Source organism: Aulonocara sp. 'chitande type north' Nkhata Bay, linkage group LG9 (assembly GCF_057382095.1).
Source record: "Aulonocara sp. 'chitande type north' Nkhata Bay isolate Kocher_YH1m ecotype deep benthic linkage group LG9, A_spYH_male_GT1.1, whole genome shotgun sequence".
NCBI classification, from domain to species: domain Eukaryota; kingdom Metazoa; phylum Chordata; class Actinopteri; order Cichliformes; family Cichlidae; genus Aulonocara; species Aulonocara sp. 'chitande type north' Nkhata Bay.
This window is the reverse complement of record NC_141352.1, coordinates 14,681,055-14,708,848: the sequence shown is the minus strand read 5'-3', so window position 1 is coordinate 14,708,848 and position 27,794 is coordinate 14,681,055. Positions and strand designations below refer to the sequence as shown.

The 27,794-nt window shown below is 40.2% G+C and overlaps 2 protein-coding genes across 10 annotated transcripts in view; both read right to left on the bottom strand.

Annotated features, from left to right (window-relative positions):
* Nucleotides 1–44: 44 nt before the first annotated feature.
* tnfrsf11a (tumor necrosis factor receptor superfamily, member 11a, NFKB activator) lies at nucleotides 45–12,981 on the bottom strand. The gene is made up of 10 exons (XM_086306018.1): nucleotides 12,654–12,981; nucleotides 8,809–8,884; nucleotides 8,224–8,349; nucleotides 7,000–7,146; nucleotides 6,822–6,903; nucleotides 6,366–6,433; nucleotides 6,095–6,214; nucleotides 5,886–5,935; nucleotides 4,750–5,671; nucleotides 45–2,043 (listed from the first exon to the last, which is right to left on the bottom strand). The coding sequence occupies exons 1-10, from the start codon at nucleotides 12,726–12,728 to the stop codon at nucleotides 1,760–1,762; spliced, it is 1,950 nt and encodes a 649-aa protein (XP_086162144.1). The 5' UTR covers nucleotides 12,729–12,981; the 3' UTR covers nucleotides 45–1,759.
* Nucleotides 12,982–16,594: 3,613 nt separating this feature from the next.
* relch (RAB11 binding and LisH domain, coiled-coil and HEAT repeat containing) overlaps nucleotides 16,595–27,794 on the bottom strand; it is a 37,785-nt gene continuing 26,585 nt past the window's right edge. For 6 of the 9 annotated variants that reach the window (XM_086306003.1, XM_086306005.1, XM_086306009.1 and 3 more), the window contains 7 exons: nucleotides 26,943–27,025; nucleotides 24,291–24,354; nucleotides 24,048–24,186; nucleotides 23,374–23,490; nucleotides 21,716–21,804; nucleotides 19,037–19,107; nucleotides 16,595–17,944 (listed from right to left, as the gene is read on the bottom strand). In XM_086306003.1, the coding sequence (XP_086162129.1) occupies nucleotides 17,824–17,944; nucleotides 19,037–19,107; nucleotides 21,716–21,804; nucleotides 23,374–23,490; nucleotides 24,048–24,186; nucleotides 24,291–24,354; nucleotides 26,943–27,025 (684 nt within the window). In that variant the 3' untranslated portion in view covers nucleotides 16,595–17,823. Of the gene's footprint in view, nucleotides 17,945–19,036; nucleotides 19,108–21,715; nucleotides 21,805–23,373; nucleotides 23,491–24,047; nucleotides 24,187–24,290; nucleotides 24,355–26,178; nucleotides 26,262–26,942; nucleotides 27,026–27,794 lie in introns of those variants that run through there. The other 3 variants (XM_086306004.1, XM_086306008.1, XM_086306010.1) reach the window with 2 other exon arrangements.

Sequence of the window (27,794 nt, the reverse complement as noted above, 5' to 3'; positions counted from 1 at the left end):
ACCACAGAATGCAGGATGGCAGCCATCCGTGAAAAAAATTAGATGCAAAACATTTAATTTCGATCAAAATAGTCTTTCAGTAATTCATTGCAATAGATTTGATTTATATGTACATTTTTTGTTTGTTTGTTTTTTGCAAAGCTGCATACATATGGCAGGGCTATAAATTAACAGTTCATTGAAACTCCTGTGTGCGCTTCGCTGTTAATGGCACCACTCGACTTCACAAAATCCACACAATAAATCAATTGACAGCATATTCATTCGTCTTTGAGAAACAGATGAAATATATACACACACTGATCACATCTGAAACTTCTGAAATACACACAAACAATCTGCCTCGTAAAATCTTTCTTTTTTTTCCTTTTTTTTTTTTTAAACAAAACCGTTATTATTAACAAGCATCGGAAGGCCTGGGCATTAAAATCGAATAAAAGAAATCACTAATAGAATAGCTTATCAAATGCATAGCATTTTGTTTCGAAGACAAAAACTGCACTTGTGTTGCAGTAGGGAGAAAATAAAGTCTACAAACAAGCATCGTACCAAAACTGGACGTGTCTCTTAAAAAATAAACAGATCCTGCAGGCAAGAAAGAAGAATTCACTCATTGATATGTTTAAAATTCTGTCCAGCCAGATCTTATTGTGGCTTGCATATTCAAAGTTCTATGATACAACAACTAAAACGCATGTTCCACACGGTGGATATTCCGTTACGCAAGTATCAAAATCATCCAGACTTACAAAAGTTAAAAACTAAGAGCTTACAGATGTTACCTAAAGCAAGTAATCAATAGAAATGTGTGGGACATTAAATATTTTGTAACTTCTTTGTATCGAGACCAAGCTGTAAGTTCAATGCAACGATAAAAATATTATGCACCTGCAGTATGAACTCTACTTCCACATCCATTTCACAACAAAATTCCCCATCACTGTCTGGAATGGAGGGAGTTTCCATCTGAAAAGGACTGCAGCTTTTCTTCTTTTTTTTTCTGGGAATAGATTCCCGTGGCAAGATTCAGTGACTAATGTCTGAAATAGGCCAGGTTATAGATGGTTCATTAGTAAGACAACTGTGGAGACACAGAGTCAGATTCCCAAAAGACTGATCTCCCAGTTATCTGACTGATCACTTTAAAATGACTTTACACCATCCTTTCCTTGTTTTTATCTGGAAAACAGACATGACAAGACACATTTGTTTTTCATTATTACTATAACTTATTTGATGTACACCTCTTAGCCATAACACTAAACCCACCATTCTGCCAAAAAAAAAAAAAACCTCTGCTGTGCATGCACATGAGCCCACTGAGGGTGTCCTGTGGTGTCTGGCCAGTGGGTCCTTTGGGTCCTGTGCGCCTCTGCAGATCAGGCTTGTTCTTGCTAACTCAGCAGATGTTTGATTGGACTGCCATGTGTTATGCCAAGTTGTCGAGCAGTTTTTTTGTTGTGACAGGACACTCTGTCCCGTTGGAGAGAATTCTGTTGTCAGGGGATGCCGTTGCCATGGAGGGATGTGACTGATCTTTAACGATGTTTAGGTGGGTGGTATGAGTCAATGGAAGAGGACCCAAGATTTCCCAGCAGAACATTGCATTGTAACAATATAATCAACATGATTCATTTCAGCTGACAGCAGTTTTAATGTTGTGGCTGATTGGTGTAATCAAAAGATAACATAGGCACCCGGACTATGGCGATGATCTCTGAAGTGACATAAAACATAAAGCAAAGCCACCGGCCGCTTTTCACTTTCCCAGTGATTGCTCCTCCATCGCTTCCTGGACTGGCAGTGTTTCATCTTGCAAAGTACAGTGGGAAATGTAGTCCCCTTGTGATCTCAAGCTGGTCTGAAAAAACGGAGCAGTCTCAGTGGCTTCTTCCTGGACAGGGTTGCCGAAGCCATCATCCCGCTCCACCTCGTCGCTGCCGTGAGACGTCTGGCTGACGCAGACAACAATGACGTCACCGCTAAAGTTCATCACTTGACCGCTGGAGATGAAGGTGGTGTTGTGGTTCCCAGACACCTGACCTAAATAGAAAAGTAACACAGAGGAGGCGTAAATGGTTAGGAGGCTATTTATAGACGATGTCTGAGAAAATCTTTAGTTTCACGTGAAAATCATAAACACTGTATCCCCAGACTGGTATAGAAAATGCCGATGCAATAACAGCCTATTGTGAAATTCAACGAGATGTGTTGCTATAATTGTAGGGTTGTGTAGGACTTTCATTTTTCCTGTACAAACAGGCTTCCAGAGCCCTATTTCATGACACAAGTGAAGAAGGGACTAACTGTTGGCTAACCTCATGTGACAAATGGACAGTGGGTGTAATGACTTTGCAGGATGACCACAAAAAGGCAACGGCTACAGAGACCACCATATCATATCCTTCTCGACATAGCTCCGTCAGTATCCAGCACTTCTAACTAAGTGAAACTCAAGACCACTAAAGGGAAGCAATTTGTCACAGGTTTTGGGGTTTTAAGGATTCAACTGAACAATTTTTTTTTTAAATGTGCCGCTCCATCCACAAACATCTCAGTGTCTAATCTCCATCCTACAGTTGCTTTCCTGCCAAACACAAACTTGCATCAATACCCTTTGTGCCAGTGCCTGTATATTGTTCACCTACAGAGTTAAACCAGCAGGTGAATTAGGAAATAAACAGTTTTGTTTTGTAAATCGCATTACACCGCATCAAACCTCTGGTTCCTATTTTCTCCAGCCTCCTGTCTGACTTTCCAGGCGACAGAGGAGGCCAAACCTCCATGACTCACAGCTTATGTTCCATCTGTTCACACATATGCACACGCACACACATACAGTAAATGTAAGAAAATGCACTAACAGGCATTTTCACACCTACACATACACGTATGCGCTCAAAAGCACATGCAGCCAAAGGCAAACGCTACCACAGACTCTCAAAATGTGTGTGTCTCTGTTTCAGTATCCAATCGCATTTCCCGGAATACCAGTCTGAGAGGGCAAGCTTGAAAATATGCCATTTCACCACAGCTCTGAAAACAATGCTCTGAGGAATCTGCTTGGGTCTTCTGTTTATCCTCTCTCAGTACCACGTTGATCTTTTTGGATACCCAAAAACTGCGCTGACAGGGGTAAAACTGACTTGTGCATATTCTCTATCAGAATCTGCCAATTTTTCATGGATAGGTGTCAGCTTAAGTCTTTGATTGTCAGACTAAATGTGGGTCATTAGCCCTATTGAGCTGACGCTCAACAAAGGCAGCCCCAAAATTGCCCTGAGCCGGTCAGTAGCTAATAAATAAAGCTAATGTGCACTGGGACGGCTACTGTGGGTGAGACAAGGGAAACCTCTGAACCTTGCCTAACCTTTAAATAGTATAGGCGGGAAGCCCTTGTAACAATTTTCATTACTGCATGATGGGGAACTGTGTTCACTTCAAGCCAGCAGATGTGTAATTAAAGTAACCAGTCATCAGTGAGAGTCAAAAAAAAAAAAAAAGGCTTCACAAGTTGGTGTGTGTGTGTTTTTGTTGGGTTTGCGAGGTTATAAAAGCATTACTCAAGCTGAGCACATCTTGGTTCAATTAAAGCTGCGGTCACTTTGCGCAACCCTATGGAACTCTGGGTAAACAGGAGTTTTGTACTGTAGATGGCATACTCGACACTGGTGCACACATACACAAAGAGCAGTGTTTGTTAAGAGTGCGGTTCTGGTGGCTCACTAGCACATCACACACACACACACACACACACACACATATCTTTTTCCTGCTCCCTGTGTGGCCCCGCCAAAATCCAGGCTCAGATTATCAATACTGGCTTTAATAAAAGCTATTTCTTGGAAACAATCACACAAACGCCATATTTTTACGCTGAGACCAATCCTCTGTCTATTCTGTGTTCGGCTAATAACGTTTGAGCTCGAGCTGACCACCGTCTCTATCAGACTGCTCAGATATTACTGCTTTTATAACTAACCATAACCACTAGGAGCTCGAGGCACAGAGAATAAATGTTTCCCGTAGATTTTTCTCTTTGGCACAACCATAAGGTCTGTGTGAGAACAATGCATGCTCAACCCCGTGACTGTAAAACTTTCCATTAAAACCAATCTAAATTTCATTCTGTTATTCTTGGTGGCTAGTCCCACCTATGCTGTGGAAAGAGAACACTGCTATGTGGTGTATCCAATCATGTATGGGTATGACCCTGTGGCAACACAATGGCAACTGCCTACACAAACAGCGAACACAGAAATCCACCTGGCAAACACAACTGTGGTCCTGCAAACTTTGTAATGAGCCATTATCCCCATAACGCTCAACCACTGTGTTTTTAGTTTTTATTGACGCTGCTGAGCGGTCACAGCAAAAAAATAGCCAGGAAATAGCCAGCTCCAAATCAGCTTTTCATTACCCCAAGAGGAGTAAAAATAGATTTGTGACTGTGCGACTCAACTGCTTGGGGAAAAAAAGTATATAATATAATATAATATAATATAGTATAATATAGTATAATATAATATAATATAATATAATATAATATAATAGACAAAAGTGTACATTAATTTTAAAAGCCATAATTCTGTCCTGTCAACACTTGATGATTACTATTAAGTTACTATTATTACTTAATATTTTACCTCCCCCACTAGTTTGGAGCTAGTACCTTATCACTTCTCTTTTTCCTTATCATTAACATTTTTTGGGGCTTCTCATATGATCAGTTTTTGAAATTTCATGTACCTGAGGTAAGATTTGGATCAGCCAGCTGACTCTGAAGGCTCTCCGGTGAGCACTCCAATTCTGACTCCTGTGATGAGAGCTTGTTGTCTCTGCTGTCCCCACAGGGAACTCCCTGGTCTTGCTCTGGGGCTGTGGCCTCAGGGGGCTTGTCCATGTAGAGCTCTCCAACAGATGGGGATGGCAACAAGGGGGTGACCGAGGTCATCGCAGAGGTCGTGCTATGTTCTGTTGATGTGGAGTCTGTGCTCATCAGTCTGTACAACCCCTCCCATTTTGTTGGCGATCTCTCTTTCAGGTGAAATTTGAACTCCGGCGACATCTGGGACAATGGCAGGTAGAGTTCAGGAAGCGGACTGGTTGACTGGACGGCGGTGGAGGTGTGGAGGAGAGGAGGAGAAAGAGAAACAAGCGGTGCGACACCCGACTGACTCGTGGACACTTTCTTGAGATTTCCATCTTTAGCCTCTTTCCCACTTCCACCTCCATCCCTCTCTCCATCTAGCCCTCCACATGAACACGATCCCGGTGTTCCAGGGCTGACAGCCTGGCTACAGTCCTCATTCTCCCCTACTTCCAGGGGCTCGTGGACAGGAATGACACACATGCAAGAACCTGTCAAAAGCCGGGACACGCTCATGACCTCTTCTTCCGACACCTCTTCTGGTTCTCCAGATCTTTTGCTCTGATCCTCCATTGGTGTTTTCCTCTCAGTCCCTCCTTCCTCTGTCATCTCTTTTATGAAGGGCAGAGAGACCTTTCCATCAGGAACAGAGATGGGCAAGGTGCACGAGGGGTTGTCAGTGGGGCTGGAGGGTGCTTGGTCGATAAGTTTGGTCACCTCACATGGCGTGCATTTTGAGGCACCAGAACCACCTCCTATTCCTCCTCCTGCTCCGCTGTGGTAAAGAGGAGCCAGTGTCTCCTAGAGTGAAGAAAACGATAAAAGAAGAGTTGTAAATTATTGCAAGTATGCACGTAAGATGATGTTAGATATATACAGGCTCTTTGCTTCAATGGAAAAAAAAAATTGTCACAAACAATAGAAAAAGTAGATGAAACAGCTTGCAACAAGTTTAGTTTCTATATGTATTCGGTTTTGTTTGAGGTTTTTTATTCTAACAGAAATTCCACCTTACCTGTTGTATCCGGGTCCTCTTCAGATTCTGGACACAGGATCGCAGATTTACTGAGAAATGAAACAACAAGATGTAAGTACTGAAAAAAATGCAGGAAAAAAAAAAATCACAGTATTTATGAAAGTTCACGTTTTTGTGCCAACGTCTACATGTATGTTAAAGCAGTCGTACAGGCAGAAGAGAAAGGTTCATAGAGAATTTCGACCTACCAGAGAGTAACTTCATTTTGTCCTTGTAGCAGAAGAGAAGCAGAATGAGGGGACACAGAATGATAATGATTGACAGGACTGAAACCATCACCCAGAAGGACATAGGAATGACCGGGTCACCTGTAAGACAGACAATTATTGAGCTTGCTTTTAGTCTACTGTTTTTTCCCTCTCCACATTTAGTGTGACATTTAAGCCTCCAATTAACAGAAACGATTTTGTCATATGGAAAAAAATGACATTGTATATGTCCGTGTCTTTCCAAACTCACGTGGTCCACACCCTGCATCGGCTTCAGCACTGCCTTGCTTGATCTCCTTGCTGCCATCAGCCTTGCAACTGGGAAAGAGGAAGAAGAAGAGGAATATTTAGACAATGAGAATGTAGTTCGTTTTTTTTAGTTCTCCCTTCTACTCCACATTTTCCTACCAACGTGCTCAACTCGCAGTTCTGCAAAGATAACACCAGAAAGGCAGATGGATAGAGAGGAAAACAAAATTCTTTCTCTCTCCACCGTCATCATCATCGCCGATGATCTGTCAGGTCTGGCTGGCAGTGGAAGCTGATGTCTGCTCCAGCCAGGGTTCCAGAGGAAGTGGTGAATATATTACTCATAACCACTGCTGGCTGCCGGTAGGGACGGCTGCCCAACTGCATTTTCCCTTCACAATATGTCAAAAGATTCCAGGCTAAAAACACGTGTGTGCACGTGTGTGTAAGCGCTTACTTTGTCCACGGTTTGCACGGTTCGTCATCGTCCTTATCAGAGAAGAATCCTTTTGGACACGGCTCACACACCTTCCTCTGATCTATAATTAACAACACAAATCGTAATCTCGGATTTACAACTCGTTTGTAGGGACTTGTTATAAATGGGGGATGTTCTGCGTTGTGGACTTTCTCACCATGCTTTGTCTCAAGTCCCTGTCCGGGTCGGCAGGTGGGTATCTTCTCACAGAACTCACAGTTGATGGGGTAACACTGGAAGCCTTCAACACAGCGACATGGCTCCTCTTCTATCGAGTTTTCATTATTTCTCATAAAACCCAATCCTGTAGATTTAAAAGAAAAAGACAAAGGTACAAATGAAGTGAATGATTAAGTGTGTTAAATGCAAATTCCCATTCCACAGCTCAATACAAAGGAAAAATAATTCCATGATCTGAGCATTCTTGGCTACCACAACCCCGTTTGTATGAATATGGAGGTGTTGTGTAAAGAGTAAACAAAAAACTGAAGTGAAAATCATTTATTTGATTGAAAATAGCACACAAATAATGTATAAAAGTATGGAAAAGGTGGAAAATGTATTTATTGTGTTTCAAAAAACATTCGGAGAGGAGGGCAAGGAGATGTCTGTACACAAGCTTGTAAAAAAACAAAAAACAAAGGAGTCAGTGGATGGGCTCAGAAGCACTTCCAAACATCACTGTCAGGAGACACAGGAGAGGGTGATATCTACAAAGGCCATATTAAAGTTGAATGATAAAAGTTTTCGCCCTTTTTGGAGGAAGGCCTTCATTATTTCAGCAGGACAATACCAAACGACATGGGGGGAAAAAATCTGACCTACTGAAAATATCTGACCCATTATTAAACGAGGCAAACAAAGACCTTAACTGCTGAACAGCTTAAAACTTTATTGAGAATGAATTTAGCAAAAACGTTCAGATTTTTTTCACCAATATGCTCCCCGAGTCCCCAAAGACGTATGGGGAGTTTTAAAAAGATGAGGCGATCCAACGTGGCAGTAAACCGTCTCAATCTCAACTTTTTAGAAATGGGACGGTGGCAAATGGTCTGCACTTCGTTAATGTTTACACAGCTTCATGATTTTTTGGGAAAGGGGTTGCAAAAGAGAAACTAAAACATTAAAAACATGAGTATAAAATTAAATACTGTTGACTGGAGAGTATTCTTTTATGGTGTAGCTGTGACTGTAGAGTATGTTTGGAAAGGTTGTTTGATCTTTGTCATTCAAGTAACCAGAGATTGCCAAATTAATAAGCAAAACGTTTTATAATTAATTGATTAACTTTTTAGAATTGAAATGAATGGTATTTGTCACAAGTAAGAAGTGAAAAATGGATTTAAATGTATGGAATTGATAAATAAATGAAGGTACTCACTCTCATCACAAAACTTCTGCTTAAGACAGCGATAGGCATTGTTCAAGCTGGGTTGATATTCTCCGTAACTGCATTTACGACATATAGTCTGAGCGGTATCAGTGCAGTCTTTAAACACATAATAGCCTAGTGGCAAAAAGAAGAGACAGTGGGTGTTAGGCAGAGGATTTAAGAACCCAGCATACATAATTACAATAACACAGAAAAGCCTAATTAAATAGAAGAAAACAAAAGAGAGACTGATAAAACTGGAGCTCCCTTCTTCTTTTTAAGCAGTTGATATATTTAGCAGTTTAAGTGTGTGTGTGTGTGTGTGTGTGTGTGTGTGTGTGTGTGTGTGTCTCACGCATTTGTGGAAACACACGCACATGTCTGTGCCACTTTAAGCCAAAAAGATCTGCTTTTAAACATCCTTCCTCTTTTACTTTAGAATATTTGTGAATGGAAAGCTATTTTTACTTTATGCTGACTCCACAGAGGAAACCAGATATGCATCCACTATCTCTATGTGTGTGTGTGTGTGTGTGTGTGTGTGTGTGTGTGTGTGTGTGTGTGTGTGTGTGTGTGTGTGTGTGTGTTAGTTACCTGGTTGACACTTGTTGCAGCATTTGGAGTCTTTTAGGTATTGTGTTTCTTTACATTGAGGTCTGGAATCTGCGTTCTGTAATTAATGAAGACAAAAGATAAGTTTGTAACAGTTAGTAAGAGGTATAATGTTTGAGTCAGGACCAGGATGGTAAAAACATTTTCAAGACGTGCCCAGAAATTCTTTCCATGCTCTCAGAACACCTGAGCGCAGCTCTGAAGCCTCCAGACCAGGAAAAACAAAGTCCACAAGTACACAACAGGGAAGTAACAGGAATCATACAATATCCATTCTGGCTGACTTTGAATAATTAATCACATGCAAATATTTTCCCAGCCATCAGTGCTGTGCTGTAAAATAAAAAAAACAAAAAACAAATCTTGTGCAGTTGTTACACTAGATTTCTAAAGGCCTTCTGCTCTAAAAAAACCACTATGCAAAGTTTCCTGATGTCACGCAGCTAAACACAGCTCTCGTTAGAAAGCATGGAAACAAACTATGAAACATCTTTGCATCTCTTCACAAACAATAAACGCTTTATTGAAAAGGTTACTTACTGTACTGACCTTCCAGCCGCTCTAAATGAAGGGCTGGAGAAGTCCTGGCCACACTGCTGAATTAGACAGTTTGGCTGTTATAACAGAAATGATGCCAAAACCACAGTGTCTATATATAAATGTAGAAAAATAAAACCTATAGGCCTGCTTTGACTCCGACCTTGAATTGACCACCAACATTTTGCCATTCAGTCTAAGCTTCATCTTCCTTACTACTAAATACTGTAATTTGTACTGTAATTGAATTGCTGGTGTTGCAGAGGTTCAGAAAAGCTTCCCCGAAGTTTTCCTTTGGGAAGCATATTCACAATTTCTTTTTGTTCATTTGATTTTTAATGGAAAAATCCCTGAGCTTACCCCAGCAGTTCAAGTATACAATACTGGACTCAACACTGTTTTCACACCCTTCTCATCCTCCCCTGTCTTCTTTCTCACACCTCTGATTAGACTGTGTCAGTCTTTCCAACTTCAGACCACGACAGCGCAGCATGAACACTCTCAAGCTTTTAATTACCTCCACTCAGACTCACACATCAGCCAATCTTTGTTTTATAATCTAACCAGAGGGATAATCATACACAGTGCTCATAGCTCAGACCGCAGCACTAATGGACACCATATGCTGCAGGAGACAGAAGTGACAGAAGTAGGAAAGATTCCCATGCTATTAAAAGGCTTGAGTATAGATAGATAGGTAGATATGGCTTTTAATATGCACAGCTGGACCAGAGCGCACAGGAAGCCAAAGGAATGCCGGGAATTGTGTTTTTGTTACCGCCACATCTAAACATTGGGTCTGAGTTACGTGAAACAATGTGTTTTGATTTACTAAATATATAATGGATGCAAAAGAAAAACAAGTGACCCACCCTATATGATTATAGGTTAACATAATGGTAAACATAGCACATCCGACCTCAGAGCTAACTTGATGTGCTGCATGTACTCAGATATGAAGTTATAGAATTGCTTGAAAAAGAAGATGTAGGGAAGTGGAAAGTATATGGATGGACAGAGCGGGCAGGACTTGGTGAAGCTTAAGAACAAAGAGGTATTAAGAGTTCCAGCCCTTCAGCGACATGTCACAACTGCCCCCTAGCTGGTTTCCGAGCTGTTTTGTTTAACTTACAGAAACATTCACCGCCGTGTGTGACCTTATCAAATGCAGAGCACATTCCATAAGCTTTCAGCGGACAAGGGAATTTGCATAACGGCCACAGCAGCAACAGGCTCAAAGCCAAGAGAAGCACACTGCACCTCATAGGCCTCTAGGGATTTTACTGGTTCACGATAAGATGCTGTAAAAGCATATTGCACAACAACTGGATCTTTGTATAATGTTTGCACCTGTGATTAGTTTGTTTCTTAACAGCCATAAAAGCAAATCCCCTTAATGCCACCTGCATAAATCAAGACCTGATATCTCATACCTTTAATTATAATTCTTCAAAACAGAAAAAAGAAGGGACTAAGTTGTCTTAAAAATTCATTTACAAGTAACAGAAGAAAACCCCCCCACAAAGAACGGCTGTTAAATTGGTGGAAATTGGTGACAGTCAATGATGTGTGAATAGAAAAAAAAATGCATATAATAGAAACAACCCAAAAATCAAGGAAGAGCAGGTGCTGCAAAAAGTTAAAAGAATATGTGCTAATTGCTTTAATGAAACCTGATCCAGAGCTCATAGGCAGTGCACTGCTTTTTAAACCGGAGGTAGTCATAAATCTGATCTGGTACTTGACGGAACTTGAAGAGGTAAATAATTACTGGTCAAATATTCAATGAAAAAAGTCAGGGAAGAGGCAGCAAGATGTTGCTAATAGATAACAGGACAACACGAGTGCATACAAGCAGGGATGAATGCATGACTGACTTGAAAATCTGGCAAATAAAAAGTTCAGGAGCCTTGTTTGTGGGCAGGCGAGCAATAAACCCAACAAAGCACAGTTCTTCATGATATATTGACTTTTAAGCTCTGAACATCTTGAAGCAATTGTGCATTGCTCAATGTCACAAAGACAGTTTGAAATGAACTCGGAATGTATTGGATGAAGTGGTTGCAAACCAAGAAAAAGAAGGGGAATTCTTTGGGAATAGTGTGAGTCAGTAATGGCAAGACCATGGTGAGAACAAACCAAAGCCAAGGGTTTGCAATGTCACCTTAAAACGTAGTTGAAAAATATTCCATCCCTCCTATCCAGACAACTGTCTGTATCACGTGTTTGCTTTCTATTGCCACTGCTGCTGGTAAAACTTTGACTTATTTCATAGACTTTTTGGGGGAAAGGAACAACTATATATTTCTTGTGCGCAATTGCCTCTCTGGATCACTGCATTGACAAGTAAAATGCCCCCACAAGCATTTTCTCTTGCAACACACCTCAGGAAAGAAGAGCGTGCGTTCCAGTCAAAGTTATGCCAATGCTGGCTTACGGTAATGCAGGCACACAAGCAATGATAGATCACTGGTGCCCAACAGTCCCACCACTTCAACCACATCTCATAAACTTCTCCACCTGGACAGCGTTAGCTGGTTGGACTAAACAACGGCGTGGACAACAACATGCCATCGACTATATTCACTCTCCCCTTCAAATTAACTGTGGCAGTGTATCAGCTGCGACATTAAGTCATTTTTAATCTCTGTAAATCTACTTAATAGGGTTTTTTAGTATGCGCTTCTTAGGTATATTACGAACTACGATAAAAAAAGGAAACCACAAAAAAAAAAAGTTTGTAAAAGTTGGTTGTGATATGCAAAATAGAGATCCTGCTGTGGCCCCTGCACCACCTTTTTAAACCTCGCCTCTGGCTGACCCAATGAGGTTCCTGATGAGCAACTTGGACGTGGAAAGAATACTTGGTGGAGGGAGAAGAACGTCCAGTTGCCAGCGGCTTTTCTGTGGTCAGAGCAGGGGAGAAATGGCTTCGGCCCAAATACAGCTGTTTCTAGTCAGTGTCTGTGCGTAAAAAACAAAAAACAAAAAAAAACACTGTTCCCCAAATTTCCCTCGTCCCTCATCTGACCAGCTCATGCAAATGCTGGTGTGTTGACACATACTCGGGTTTACGGTTACATATCTTTTGCCTAAAACAACTGAACAACTGTTAATCTCAGCACTTTTGCATTAACTTTCTCATTTAAAGGGACCCCGATAACCCAAGGGAAGCAGTAAACAAGAGACCCACAGGCTTCAAAGGTGACCGTCAACTCATTTGATATCAACCTCTTAGCTAATTAATGGGGTAAATGTTTATCATTAATAGTGGGGAAAACGCGTTTTACCTGTGCGTAAAAGGTGACAAGGACACACGTAATCCAGCCGCGGAAAATCCAGCTTGTAGAAAAGTTTAATCTCATCTCTACTGATTTACAAAGACGACTTCTGAGGCAAACTTTTATTAGCCAATAAACAAAGATCCGATCCCCGGACTCTTTAAATGTCCTCACTGCAAATCAATTCTTCTTGAGTGCGTAAATGTGGTTGAACCTCCAAACATCTCACAGGACATCGCGCCTTCATTCCCGATTAGACAGCTTCAGTTCCCATCTGCCCTCTCATCTTCCTTCTGCTTTTCACCCACGCGTAGTGAAGGGAGCTGCAATGCAACAGCTTGTAAAAAATGAGTGACTTACCGAGAGTGGACTCCTCCCACGTTCATACGCAAAGAACGGTTCCACGCCTCCATCGCAGCCCTCCCGATCAAGCCGGAGAAATTATGTGTGTGACATTTAGTGCGCCCGACTATGAACCACCCCTTATTTCTCAGGTGGATAGATTTATTTAAACATGTGCAAACCAAAATCTACATTCAGTGCCGGCAAAAACAGAGTTTGTAGAAGTCTAACGAGCTCGAAAGTCAATATTTGGTATGACCAGCTTTATTCTTCAACACAGCCTGAACTCTCATAGACAAGCCTTCTTCTGACGTCTTTAGGCAATCTTCCGGATTAGTTCTCCAGGCTTCATGAAGGACATTCAGAGCTCTTCTTTGTATGTTGGCTGCCTTTTGTTTCTTTTTCTGCTGCTTCAATGATCCATGACACCATTGTGTGTTTTTCTCTGAGGTATGCTTTAACTGCACTTTAACTGCATTGGCAGTATGTCTGTGATCACCGTCATGCAGAAAAATGAAGCTATTGCCAAATGGATGTCTTCCACATGGTTTAGCATGGTGGATAAAAATGTGACAGTACTTTTCTGTACTCAAGTCCATCAGTTTTGGCAAGATCCCTAACAGCACCAAATGAAAGGCAGCCCAAAATCATAACAGAGCCTCCACCGTGCTTTACAGATGGCTGAAGACACTATTTATTTCAACCAGATGTTTAAAGTTTGTGTTCATCACTCCATAAGATCTGCTTTTGCTTTCCAGTCCAGTTCCTTTATATTTTGTCACATTTCAGCCTTTTTTCCCCCACTTTTTCTCTTCATGAAAAAAACGCTTATTGTCATTTACCCTTTCACCAAGACCATGTCTGATTCGATTTTGGGCCAGATGCATCTCTCAGGTCCTGTATTTGATTTTCGCAGGATATTTTTCCTATGTCTTAATAAAATGATTTTCAGATACTGTTCATCTGCTGCCCTGCTACTTGTTCTTATGATCTCCACTTCTCCAGTTTCATCATCTTGGGGAATCATGTTTGGGGAACATGTAAAAATACTGTTTTGCGGTTGTTAAGCTGCGTCTTTCTGTCTAAAGAACACAAATAGTGTTTTTTTTTTGTAACAGACTGCTAGTAACAAAGTGCCTAAAGATGCATCTTAAAATTGGATCTTTGCTAAGTTTTTTGTTACATCTAGAGTTAGCACTTTTTTATGCCCGAATGATTCATAGGTCAGTCTCAAGTAGCTTAACAAAGTTGAGAAAAGAAAAACATTCCTCTGAAATGGTCAGATAAAAAGACTCGACTGAAAATGCGTAAAAAAATAAATAAATAAATAAAAAATTAAAAAGAGAATTCTAAAGCCAGGAGAACTATTGCTCAATGCCACTTTAAACAAAAGTCTGTCTCCTTGGAAATAAAATGTAGTTTTGCACAGTACTGTAGGTTGTCAGATGATACTTCCCACATCATTGGTCAGACAGGATGAGCTATGACCTCATGGCAGAGATGAATTCATATATCATACACTGGAGCAGGAGTCAAAGCATGTGGTCACTTCTGTACACTTTGCTTCCTGCAGGAGCCATTCATCACTACACATGAGTAGGCTGCGCTCAACATAGTTCCTGGAGCGTGGGTCCTGGAACAACCATGATGGTGTCTTCTCTACAAAAACAAAAGTATAGCGATTGCTTCCAGGAAACACTGCAGCAGTTGTCTTTGCCCAGGAAAGAATGAGAAAAAGCTGGAGTTGTTATTTTCCTGGGAATTTGCATGGCAGATCAGTTCAAGCCTACATTGGCAGGTCTAGCAAGGAAATGTTTTGGAGAAAAAAAAAAAAAAAAGAACATGTTCTCACAACGACAGTTATGCAAATATTAAATCAAATGTTTATGCCTTGGATGAATAGGGCAAAGGCTGGAGAGAAGAGAAGTAAACAGAAGAAGAGAGAACACCCAGAGGGGGAAAAATGACTGAGAAATTTTTAAAAAGAAACATAAATTACTCATTTATCTATGTGAATGTACAGCACATATTGTCTACAAACAAACAAAAAATGGAGAAAGAAACATGCTGAGAGAAGCTGTTTTGTGGTAGGGCCTCTGCAGCTGTTACAGTAGCAATTAAGATTGGGCTCTTAGCAATCAAAGGCCTAAACTTGACTTTTAAAGCATCAAACATCCACATTAGGTTGACCCCGACAACAAAACTACATTATTATCACAGAAGTCCTTGTTAGTCCCCCCACTTCAAAAACACTTGCATTGTGGCTTGTTTTGATGTATAAAAATGGAGCTCTGCTTGCAGGCAAACACCACGCTGGTTTACAAGCATTATACTTCTAATGACCTGGGTCAGAGCACAGACTGTTCTGCAAGCATGTGGGCTGCGTTGCTTAGCATCACTTATAACAAGTCAAAGTTCACCGAGCAGAACTATTTTAGATGGCACAAAAAATAAAAATGCATCCTTAAACTCACATAAGTCACTGAAAGGTTTTGTTTAATGTAACACACACACACACACACACACACACACACACACACACACACGTTCCACAGAACAAAACAGCCAGTCTTGTTTGAAACCAGGATTTTGGAGGAATCTTCATGGGTTAGGCATGGTCTCACTTGAAAACGGTGAAAAGTGCAACGGGCAAAAAAGGAAGTCAGTTTTAAAACCTAAAGCAATCGTGTTCCAGTGGTTTTAGGACTGGATCTACATCGCTTCATCTGCCTTTGGAAACAGATGTGATCCGTGAGTAAGAGCTCCTCTCAGACAATTCCTACAAATACCAGGAGATTTTTCATGAACAGAAAATACTCGGCTGTGTGTAAGACTACACCTGTCTGGATACACGAGTTGTTTGGACAACACTATTCACTATGAATGCAAATTATAAATACCACAGCATGCACTTACCCACACACGTAGAACAACAGGCACGCCCACAAAGCCACGATGCCATGCCTTAACAGTGTGTAACAATTATTTATCCACCTGGCGAGTTATCAGTGATGGTGGTTGAATATTAGCTTGAATATGCAAATGCTCTTTATCAGAGTGTTGGCCAACTCGCTTTATGTTCGACCGCTAAATAAGATCTTGCAATCACAAATCAATGTACTGGACTCCACTACAGGCCAGTCAGGGATGTCAAAAACCCATTTGAAAGTTAGAGTCCACACTTTGAGTTCAATCGTGTTCTTTTATAGATTAAGGCCAAAGTTGACCATATCATTACAAAGTCATTTTTCCAAAACATGCAGGGATTGAGAGATAGTGTAATCTAGATGGCAGATCTGGGCTTTTATTACTGTTTTTTGGGGGGTGTTAAGTTGTTGGGAATGTCCCATAAGATGGACTTTGGTTTGTTGTACTAAGGAGACAATAGGAGACTTGAAACGTTTGAAGTTGAAGCACACGGGCAGGAGCGGTGTGCGTTTCTCCTGTTAAATGACTTTGTTTTACAGCCTTCTAACACCTGCAGACACTTTGAGCCACAGTGAGAGCTCCTTAATCACTGCGGCGGACAAAAAAAAAAAAAAAAAGAAAAAGTCCCGGTACATGCAGGCATTCAATGAACCTTCCAGAAGTAAATTTAAGTACACAACTGATCTCCATCTTTTATTACACCAAGACACGAATTTCAAATATACACAATGAGTACCGTGTTCTTCAGTTCAGTGTATGATACATTTATTTACGGTTTCTCTTAGAGCATGTCCAAATTGAACGAACGACAAAGAAAAAAAAGAACCAAATCCCCACGTTAGAAAAAAACAAAGTACAGTTATCAGAGACACTGCAACACTGAGAGACAAGATGCAACAGACAGAGAAGGAATAATTATGATCAGTGTTCTCTTCAACTTCACATTGCCATAATGGATAAAAAAAATTAAAAAAAAAAGATCATTAACAATAGTGATAATCTCCGTGTGTAAGACTGAATTAAACAAAAGCAATATAGATAATAAAGAACGTAATAGTAAAGTGAAGTGCAAATTTCTTTGGAAGTTGGGATAAAGTATGTTTTTCTTCATTAAGACATAAATAAGTTATAAAATAGAAGCTATCAAAACAAAAACCAGAAACTGAAGAAATAAAGGCAAGACACTTTTCTTTTTAATAGTTTCAAGTAGGCGATACTTCAGAGCCGTACAGAGACACTGTACAAGGCATTCTAAATAATCCGCGCAGCCTTTTGGTGGTTCAGACCTTCAGTGTAATTAATGAGACTTCTTTCGAACCTTTTGATCCAAAATGGCGCCCATTAACATCGTAAATGAAACCCCCGCAGGCTGCGCTCAGAGTTCTGCTTCTCAAAAACGAGTGAGGCTCTTCTGATACAAGAAGTACTGCACTAAAACTTAAAACAAACTCAGTGATACCTTTCAAGTCCGGAAATGTCCAGGTAACGAGTTCCTCGTTATAGCTGTGGGTTAGTCTCGATACTGTAGAGTTTCTTCTCGTCTCTCCTCTCTTTCTGTTGTGACATGATAATTCTAACACTGACTAATGAAAGAAAATCCTAGTCCTTGATGATGCATCTGTCGTGATTAATAGTTGAGGAGAGGAAAATACGAGCAGAGGAAAACCTCAGAAGCTTTCGCTGCGAAAACCATCCCTGTTTAACAAGTAGTCCTGCTGCACAGATTTTAAAATCAATACAACTTCAAGCAAAATTGCTCGAAATCAACTCAACTATACACTTGACTTCCGTCTGCTCGAAGCTGAACATATGCTTTTTTTTTTTTGCTTACTCCCAGTAAAACGAAATGCTCCCAATGAGTGCAGCGTTTGGTCAGTTATTCGAGATGATGAATCGGTCAGTGTTGGGATTACTTTTTTCTCTGGAAGACGTTGGCCAGCATGGCGCCAGAGGTAGTCAGCTGACCCATCTTACTTAGAAACTTGGTCTTGGCATCCTCACCCACCAAACTGGATGCAATTGACATGGAGCTATGCAAAAAAACAAAAGACAACGTTAGAACGTGGACATGACGCAGCAGTGAACTTTAGCCATTTTCGATATGAATGTATTAAAATCAAATCAAAACTATGCCAAAAATCCCTCTGCAATCTGTCTGAGCTCACATCACCCTCTACTCCACTTCTTTAGAAAGGAAATACTGTTTGCCAATTCAGCCCCTCCTGATTTTTTACAGTCTAACGGCTCCTCAAGTTCCTCTTTTGAGTTTGTTCGGACTCAGAATGATACAGAGAACAAGTTGGTGCCAAAGAGCTGCATTGCTCAATACCAGCACAAACATAACACCAACTCAAAGCACTTTATGACCTGCGAACCATTTTAGTCCATGCTTTTGTGTACCACCTGTAGTTCATGAGCATTTAATATCACATCAAACTTCATAGACTTGACTTAGAAACTCTAATATGTAATCTCAGTGGTAAGGAATTGGATCCATGTTAGGCGATCCTACTTCAATAATTATTTTGGTAAAGAATTCACTGAGCGCAGAATCACATGGTTTTTACAGTAAAATTAAATTAAATGGGGCTTAAAAATGTACAAAACTTTCCAAACCTCTTTTCTCAGAGGTCAGATCTCCTTAAAAAGTAACAATCCATGTTACCAGTTATGGGGAGAGAAGTTGAAGCCAGACTTGGGAGAACAAAATGAAAAGGTAAGAAAAATCTCTCAGCGTGAGCGCAGAGACTTTAACGGCTGTAACCTCGGGGGAACACACTTTTACACAATCTACTCGCACAGACTTATACACACTTCCTGCATCTACATGCTCACAAACATACACTTTTTATCGCCCCTCTTTTTAATAAGCTCCAAATACACATGATCAAAAATCTTCCTTTCGTGTGGCTTTGACACTTAAAAATACTCGTAACGGGGGATACAGAAAAACCCAAAACTCCCACTATATGGGCTCTGTCTTTCACGCTTGCCACGTGGTAAGGATCCTTCACTACTTCATTCTGTCTTCATTTGTCAGAGTCTTATGCAATAAAAGCCCATATTTTGACATTCCTTTCAGAGCAAAGTAATGGTATGAATGGGGGTGCGTTGAGCCTTACCCTTGTGGGTCTGACATCGCTCTGTTTTCCACCTTGATTTCACACTCTTTGATCATTGAGCTAAGAATCACCTGCGAATGAAAGAAACAGATTCAGCTAAAAAAAGAACCCCAAATGTTTCTCCATGTTTCCGTTTTGTTCAGGTGATTTGTACCTTTACATTAATTCACATCACTGTGTTTTACCCAACCAATCCCAACCACTTTATTTTGGCATGCTGGTTTTTAGTGCGTCTTTTCTTCTACATTTCTCTATGTGTGTCTTGAGTGTTGAAAGGACTTGGCTGTCATTCATTGGCTGTTTTATGGGATTAACTTTCATGTCTTTTGCTTAATCAAAGCCAGGCTAACAACAGAAACGACTGCTTCTATTCAACAGATTGATAGAAAACAGAAGAACTTGCAAAATGGAAACATAATAATTATTTAATAGTGAAGTAAATTAACACAGACGCAAATAAAAGGAAATTATTTTGTCAAATTTTTGAAACTAGTTCCTGTTATTTTCGTGTATTTATTTGGGCTGGGTTAGTCCTATAAAGGCCTTTAGAGTTCATATGTTTCACAGCGTGAAACCTTTTTTATCTGTTAATCTGGTATGCACAGCTTACAGTCAAGAGTCGATGTCTTATGAATGAAAGAGTCAGCTGATCATTAGTCACCTTGGCTAAATGTTCACATGAAACGGATCGCGTGAGATTCCAAGACACAAATATATATGAGAGGTGTGTGTATGAGTGTGTCTGAGAAAGCTCGAGATCACAGATCAGTAGCAAAAAAACAAAAAAAACAAAAAAACAAAAAAAAAAGGTAGACGATGTGGCTCATCAATAAAAACAGCTTTCAGCTGTTCACTTATTCCCAAGCAGTCAGCACATTGGATAGGTCCACATGTTTGAATTAGCAACCCCAAAGGAACATAAAAGCATGCAAACACATGTGTATGCACGCACGAATATGATGTGTAGAGTTTAGAGGCCAAACAATATAGAATTTTAAAGACTGACACCACTATTTGTTTATGTAAATCTTTCACATAGGCCAATATGTCTTTCCTTTCAGGCTTCAGATCTCCTTAACATTTATTAATTACGAGTCCTGCATCACAATGCATCTTAAAAACAATCTTGTTTGATCATCACAAAAAAGCAAGATTAATGGTTTACCAAGCAACGCTGGGCTTGAAGTCAGAGTTTTCTGTAACACGAAAGCTGCTCTCCATTTAACTGGCTAAATCACCATGGTAACTATTGCTGAACACATAACCTGGTCAGGAGGAGTTTATCTTGACCATGTTTTCAATGATTTTTGTATTTACAGCATGCATTACAGACCATGGAGTGTAGGAAAGATTCTCTGCTGGGGTATATGTTTTCTATGTGCAAGCTGTTAATCCCTGCCACCGTACAAATTATAGCAGCACAAACTGTGCATCACATTGTTGCTGGAATGTGTATGTTTGATAATGAAGAAAATTTATACGTGTTTTTATAATTTACTGGAACTGCAGCTACTAAAACACAGGACTAGAGTTAAACAGCAGATTTCACATCTGCTGTATTTGGCTGCAGAACATTTACCTTTAATGTTTAAATGAATGAACTTAAAATTTCAGAGCACTAATATGCTGCTGTCTTATTTAAAATAAACAGCAGCACTGAGAACTCAAATTAAAATGTTTATTTTACCGATCTCTTTGCCAGACCACCCGATTACTGGACTTTCTGAACCACTAATCTAATCAAAATGCAACAATGTTGAATCTTTTTTTTTTTTTAATCATCATCATCTGATGTCTGACTGGACTAGGCTGTACTTACAGGAGCACTCGATTTTATGTGATCACACACAGAGCCTGAAGCAGAAAGCCCGGCATAACAGTCGATAACCATCCCCATGATACACCCTCTCTCACTGGGATTGTAGATTTTTACAAGCAAGCAAATGTAAAGAAATCCTGCTGGTGTTACAATTCCGTTATAGTACAGTGGTCCCTCGTTTATCGCGGTAGTTACATTCTAAAAATAGCAGGTGATAGGTGAAATTCGCAGAGTAGCTAACTTGATTTTTATTGTTATGATGTTTTATGGCTGTAAAACCCCTCATTACACACTTTATACACTTTTCTCCGACATGCTCGAACATTTCCACACTTTTCTCTCTTGCCTATGGCGGTGCAAAATGTTTCATCGACATTTTTGTGTTTGTTGGACAAAACTTACAAACATACAGTACAGCACTTCAGAGTCACACTGCTAGCAATCGAAGATTTATGCAAATTTGAAAAGCTGAACGCATTCTGTACTGGACAAGAGATGGGGCACAAGATTGATTGACAATAGTCTACAGCCAATCAGAAAGCAGAACACAGCGCGCACCTAAAAAAAACAAACAAAAAAAACAAAAAAACAAAAAAACAAAACGCATGCAAAATTGCACCCAAAAAAAAAAAAAAAAAAAATTACGTGAAACAGCGACACCTCAAAAGGTGAACCGCATTATAGCGAGGGACCACTGTATACTCCTCTAATGGCTAAGCTATGCTACATCTACATTCATGGTTCAAGGCTGTCTTCTTTAATTTTTTCATTTTAACTTATTGGTTGTTATGAATGCCAATATCAATATATCAGTCAGGCTTATATGAATGTGCAAGCATGTCTTTGTGTTTTCTCCTGACCTCATGCTCTGGAGAGAGTTGCTCCATGTCAGCACGCAGACACCTGAGACCAGGCAGGAAATGGTTGACCATCACCTCCTCGGAAATGACTGGACTGAAAGTTAAGGGCTTAACCAGAAACTCAAATGCAAGTGTTCAGTTTAAAGTCCTTTTAAAACTACTTGGTTCTCCACAAATCACAACTACTAAATTAGATCAAATACAGTAAAACAGAAAAGAAAGGGAAAAAAAGAATAAATGCAATCTATTTCTTAAAACAATACATGCAATTTGAACTTTTAAACTTAATACAGTAAACAAATTTGAAAGATTTTTGCTTTTTTCATTAAAAAGAAAAGTTGCAAAATGCACTTAGTCTGGAAGGATGAATATTGGGATATAATAACATAGGAGGATTTTTACAATTTACTATCTTGTTCTTGTTGCTACTTGTATAGACATGTAAACTAAAGAACTGGTGATTCCAAGGTCAGACAGTTAGTAATACTACTGAGCAATAACAGTGTTTCCGGGAATCACCAGATGGGAGGGGTTTACTTCAGGACAATTTAAAATATTTTGCTGCTGATGAAATCAATAGTAATTACAATTAAAAATTCACTTCATTACTTTATAGCTACAGGGCACACTCCACCCATCTGAGAATGAAAATAGGTTCACACAAACTTTACTCCATGTTCCTTCATCCTAGACTGCATGTGTTTTGCCACCCATCAAACCCAGTGAAACTATATGGGACCAGCGGTGAGCACGTCTTTATTTTTAGGGATGGAAATGTACACTTTCAGAGCTTGTCGCACTGATTACAGGAGAAAGAAGTGCAGTGGGAGGTAGAGGCTCTGAGGTCAGGGCTATACCTCCTGGACACTACTGCACTATAAAATCACAGCCTGACAAAAATCCACAGGAATGAACCTCAACAGCTGCCGTGTGTGTGTGTGTGTGTGTGTGTGTGTGTGTGTGTTGGACCTGGGTGGGGTTGGGTTGTCAGTAAAGATGAAAAAGAGAAGAGGGGAAAAAAAAAAAAAAAAGAAGAGTAAAAGAGAAATAGAGGAAAAAGAATCAGAGAAAAGAGGGATGACAGAAACGGCAGAGATGATATAAACGTGAGTTCTGTCCTGGGAACTGTTCCTAAGGATTGGAGCTGATGTTCAGTCCTTTCCCTCCACTCACACACTTTCTCCCTCTCTCATCCTTTCCTCTGCTTAACCAACCCTGTAATTACATCTGGCCCCAAAATGGAGGCAGCTTATTTTTCCTTTCTCCTTCTGCCAAATGATAGTTAAATCCTGCCAATACACACAGTGATCCATACACAGAGGCACCGAGACCACACTGATACATACCAGCACATCTCACAAGGATAGCTAGGAAATAACTGGTAACGCTTAGGTTCTTCTTACTGACTTACAGTTACAACATCTAACCCTGAACCCTAACCAAACTTGACACTGACTTCTGGTAAATCATTTGGAAACACATAAGTACAGGAGTATTAAAAGGACGAGTGGACTCATATTTCCTCTTGGAGTAAGTTAGTTTTAAGCTATTAGGTCTTATCACGTAGAGTGACAGTTAAATTGCTTTTTCATTTAAGAATGGAAATCCATTTCTAAACAGCTTACATGGACTGTGAACCATGACCTTTAAAAGGATACAGCAGCAGGAGAGGGCGCTGTAGGCCTCAAACAGCTGAGTGGCAATGTCAATCCTCTTGTTTTCAACGCTCTGGCTGTTGTTAGCTAGAGCAAGCTTGTGAAGGTGTGGAAGCACAACTAGGAGAATAGCAAAGACAGGGGCAAATGGTTAGAGCACAGAAAAAGCAGAATTAAACAAAACAATGAAGAGATTAAAAAGCATATTTAAAAAAAATGAGATGTCCTTATTTTTTGGTATTTTTTGGAGCATGCTCATATCAAACATGGCCAAGGTTTGGCATAGGTGAGATAGCAAAATGAAATAAGTGGTCAGTTTCAGAAGCTTTTTCCTACGCGTAGCTCTCAATGATGACAGTAGGAGCGGATACCCACTATATGGTAATCCCAGACAACAAAGCTCAATCCACCAGTTGTTCAAATATTTTGATTGTGAGGGGAAGCCAACCAGAAAAAAGTTGGCTTAAAGGAAGTGTGGCCTTTAAGGGAAAGAAACTTAAAACGCCTCGTTACAGAGCATGAGCTGAGAGTCTGCACTCAAGCCCAGTTTAAGGTAAACAGGAATTTTCTTAAGCAGTGAATCCTGCAAAGCTCCTCAATTGGAGTCCAAGAACAAACACATTGAGCTGGAAATTTGAGCATAAAGTCCCCTTTTAAACAGTTAGTCATTTTCATACACTCGTCTCTGAAGCGTGGCTCTGCGTTGGGCCCAACCCTTCCGAATGTCCTGATGATCTCCATGTGCAAAGAGTGCTGGTCTTGGTACTGAGGGTCTTCCAGGAATGACGCCAGCTGCATCTTTACACGCTCCAGCAGCTAAACACACGCAAGCAAAAGTATTTTTAGACATTTTAGAATGATGATGAATTTAAAAATGCTTTCAATTAATTTCATCACTGTGTATTTTGACAGTTCCCCACCTCTTTTTGAGTGACAGTCTCCATTATGGTACCAAAGGCAGGAATAGTAGAGATCCTCACTGAGCTACAAACAGCAAGAATGCAAGAAAATGCTTTGACCATAGATAGTCAGTTAATCACTATTTCAGGCATTCTAACACTCTATTAGCGTGCCATTATGGCAGAATTAGAATGAGTCAAACATTATCTGGAAAAAGGTTTTCAGATTCATTTCATAATGTGGGAAACACCAGATTATTGGGTTAACCACATTAAAAGAAGTGAGATGTGTTCAGGGTATGTCATAAGATGAAAGGCATGTAAGGGATTTTTTTAAACAGTGCAGCTAACGGATTCCAGAATTGACTTAAAATTTTTCATTTGTGTAAATTTTGTTATTACAGTGCCATATCCAGTGTCAAGCAAGCATTTATACTAAAACCCACAACAAGTCAAAGAATTAGGACTACTGTGGCTAACACATGTTCTAGGTTTTGCATAAATATAGTGATTACAGTGTAATGACACACTGGTCACCACAATGATGACTGAGATGGTTACTGTAGTGCCAGATCAGGCTCTACATTATGCTCAAGTTATTACATGTCCATAAACAGTGAAATTTACATGTGTCAAGTAAAGTGTCAAGTGCATGACCCATCAGTGCTTTGAGTACTTGAATGACAGAGCTGCTATATAGAGAGTTTGTGTTTGGACTGAGCATCTGAAATGGTGATCATCTGAGCAGTAATGATCAATTTAGCCAAGATCTGGGAGCTCATCTGACTTTACAGAGCACCAAAATGCTAAGTCTTTGTGAATATTATTTGACCCACATCTATATTTAGAAATCAGTGGACTATAAGATAAGGTACAGTTATATATATTTATATCTTTCTTGAAGAAAATCCAACTACAAATGAAAATCTTAAATCTGCTGTAAAAATACAAAACAATAATAAGAATATCTGACATTAATCACTTGAATTAATGACTGCGATGAATGGAAGTAAGCAAGGTTAATGGGGAGGGGGCGTTAGAGTGATGTTAAATAATCATTTCACAGTCAGTAGGACTAGAAAAGCCAGAGGTCATCTGAGAGATCATTGGAGGAAAAAAGAACGTTTCTCATCATTTCTCTTAACATTAATTTTAAATTTATAAACTGCTAATTGTAGATACGGCAAAACATGTGAAGCCAATTTTTTAAGGCGACAAAGAAAAAGGAAAAAAAAAAACATGCATTAAAAGTTAAATCAATTTGTGTTCACAGTACAATTTGGGGACAAGCATATGCACCCAAAAATGTATTTCATTACAGAGACGTGAGATGAATGGGGCTGCATTCCAGCAGTGATGCCACAAATTTCATTAGTGTCGAGTTTGATAGATCCATGCCAAAAAAACCCTTTGAATTATTGTCACGACATGGCTCAGAAGACAGGCTGTTGTTTATAGTGTGCTATGTGTTTACCAGCTTATAGCGTGACACAGGGCTGAATCAAATTTGTTTGCTAATTAATCTAAAGATCACCAAAATGAATATGCATAAACATTTTCCTGTTGGACTAGAGAGTGGAGACTTAACTATTTATCCAAGCACAGATGTTGTTAGTCAGTGTGAGTCACTGGGTTGACATCAGTGGTTATTGAAAACGGGAGGTAAGAAAGAGAGGCCAGCGAACTCAGGCTCTTACTTCCTCGTTCACTGGATTTTGTTGTGGTTAGAAAAACTGCTGTGTTAGCGAAATAAGACTTAGACTTCTGGCATCATATTGATGCCAGCTCAGCAAGACAGATTCAAGAAATTTCTTCTTCTTCTTCTTTTTATACGAACGCACCACTGCAAGGATGCAGCCCACAAAAGGACAGTGTTTACAGAGAGATTTTTCTGTGTTGATTGACTCACAATTCAGGCCCACTGCACAGAGTTATAAGGGCTGGAGCCGCCCGGCGATCTACTAATGCTTCACTCATGCCTCGGAGAATCAACTGCAAACCCACCACACAGCAGGATGAGAGAGAGGGAGGGGTGCCATGGGAGGGGACAGAGACAGCAGGAAGGAGGGAAATGTATAAAGAAGAAAGCGAGGTGAAAGAAAGAGGTAAAGGTAGAATATATAAAATGGAAGAGAAAGAAAGAAAAAAAAAAAAAAAAAAAAAAAAGGATTGCCAACCACTATTTGGAGTCAATCAGAAGGGGCCCTGCTCTCACAGAGTGGGATAGAGAGGAAGAGGAGGAGGTGGGGCAGGTTACACGCAGGCATGCAGGGATTGTGCTGTTGACACATGGGAAATATGCAACCACATTTCTGGCAAAGGACTTATTAGTTGTAGACTGATGAGGCAATGAGAGCTGGCATGAGTTAGTGATGCAGACTGATGATGTGTACATGCATAAAAGAGTTCACCGTGGTTATGCTGAAGAATTACCCCATGGCACAGCCTAAACCTAAACAGGAGCCGCTCTAAACTAATGCACATGAGTGAGTTATATTTGAAGAATGAATGAAAATGTATTGGACAAATAGGTTATTTCAATGTTCATACTGTCTTATTTTCTGCTGAATTTGCTCCTGGCAGGTAAAGACTGGTCCAAATGTGATAGTTCTCAGGCAGCAAAGAGAAGGGGGAGAGAGACGCGGCGCAGTTTGCTGTTGTTGTTTCACTTACATTTCAGGGTCAGAAGACAGTGTGATGAGAGCCGGCACCACTCTCTGAGCTACCAGCGTCTCATTCACCCCCTTCACCAGCAGCTGATCGGATTGGACAGAGCCAGCCGTGATGTCACAGAGGTGGGCGGGGCATTTGGGACAAGAGCGAGCAACACCGGCAATAAATAGAGAAAGAAAAAAAAAAAAAAAAAAAAAGGGAAAAGCAAAATAAAGAAGGAAGGGAAAAGAAAAACACAAAAAGATAGGAAGAAAGTGATATACAATGACAAGAACAATAGCTGCAAGACACGGAACAGCACTGTATGTTTCAAGCAAGTGTGTACACACACTCGTTCACACACGCACGCACACACATGCAATCTCAGGTATGCACACATGGCAAAGCCAACATAGCTAAAATTGCACAAGTATTGTTACAATACAGTGAGCATAAAACAGCGGGCTCTTTCCACACACGCCAGATTATAAAATAGCTGAGAGTAATTTGATCTGGCATCTGTGGTAAAGGGCCACTTTTTGATCCACAGTTTTGGTAATGGTGGACAGCTACACACTATGAAATGGTGACAGTGAGGTGTTCTGGGAAAGAACGAGTCGTTCACAAAACAGGGGGGAATGAATACGGCCTACCACTCCTCCTCCCCCAGTTCAGATCAACAAAGGCCAGGTTCCAATGCTATGCCTAGAGTCTCATCCCAGTATTTGACCTAAAGTGTGGACAAACGAGATCTCATGTCTCTTATGGCTTTGGCCAGGACTTTTGCCTTGGGAGGCTGGTTTAATATGGATCCAATCAGCTGAAGAAAACAGAGAAGGTATTGTCTCCCTTTACAAAATAACAGCAGTATTA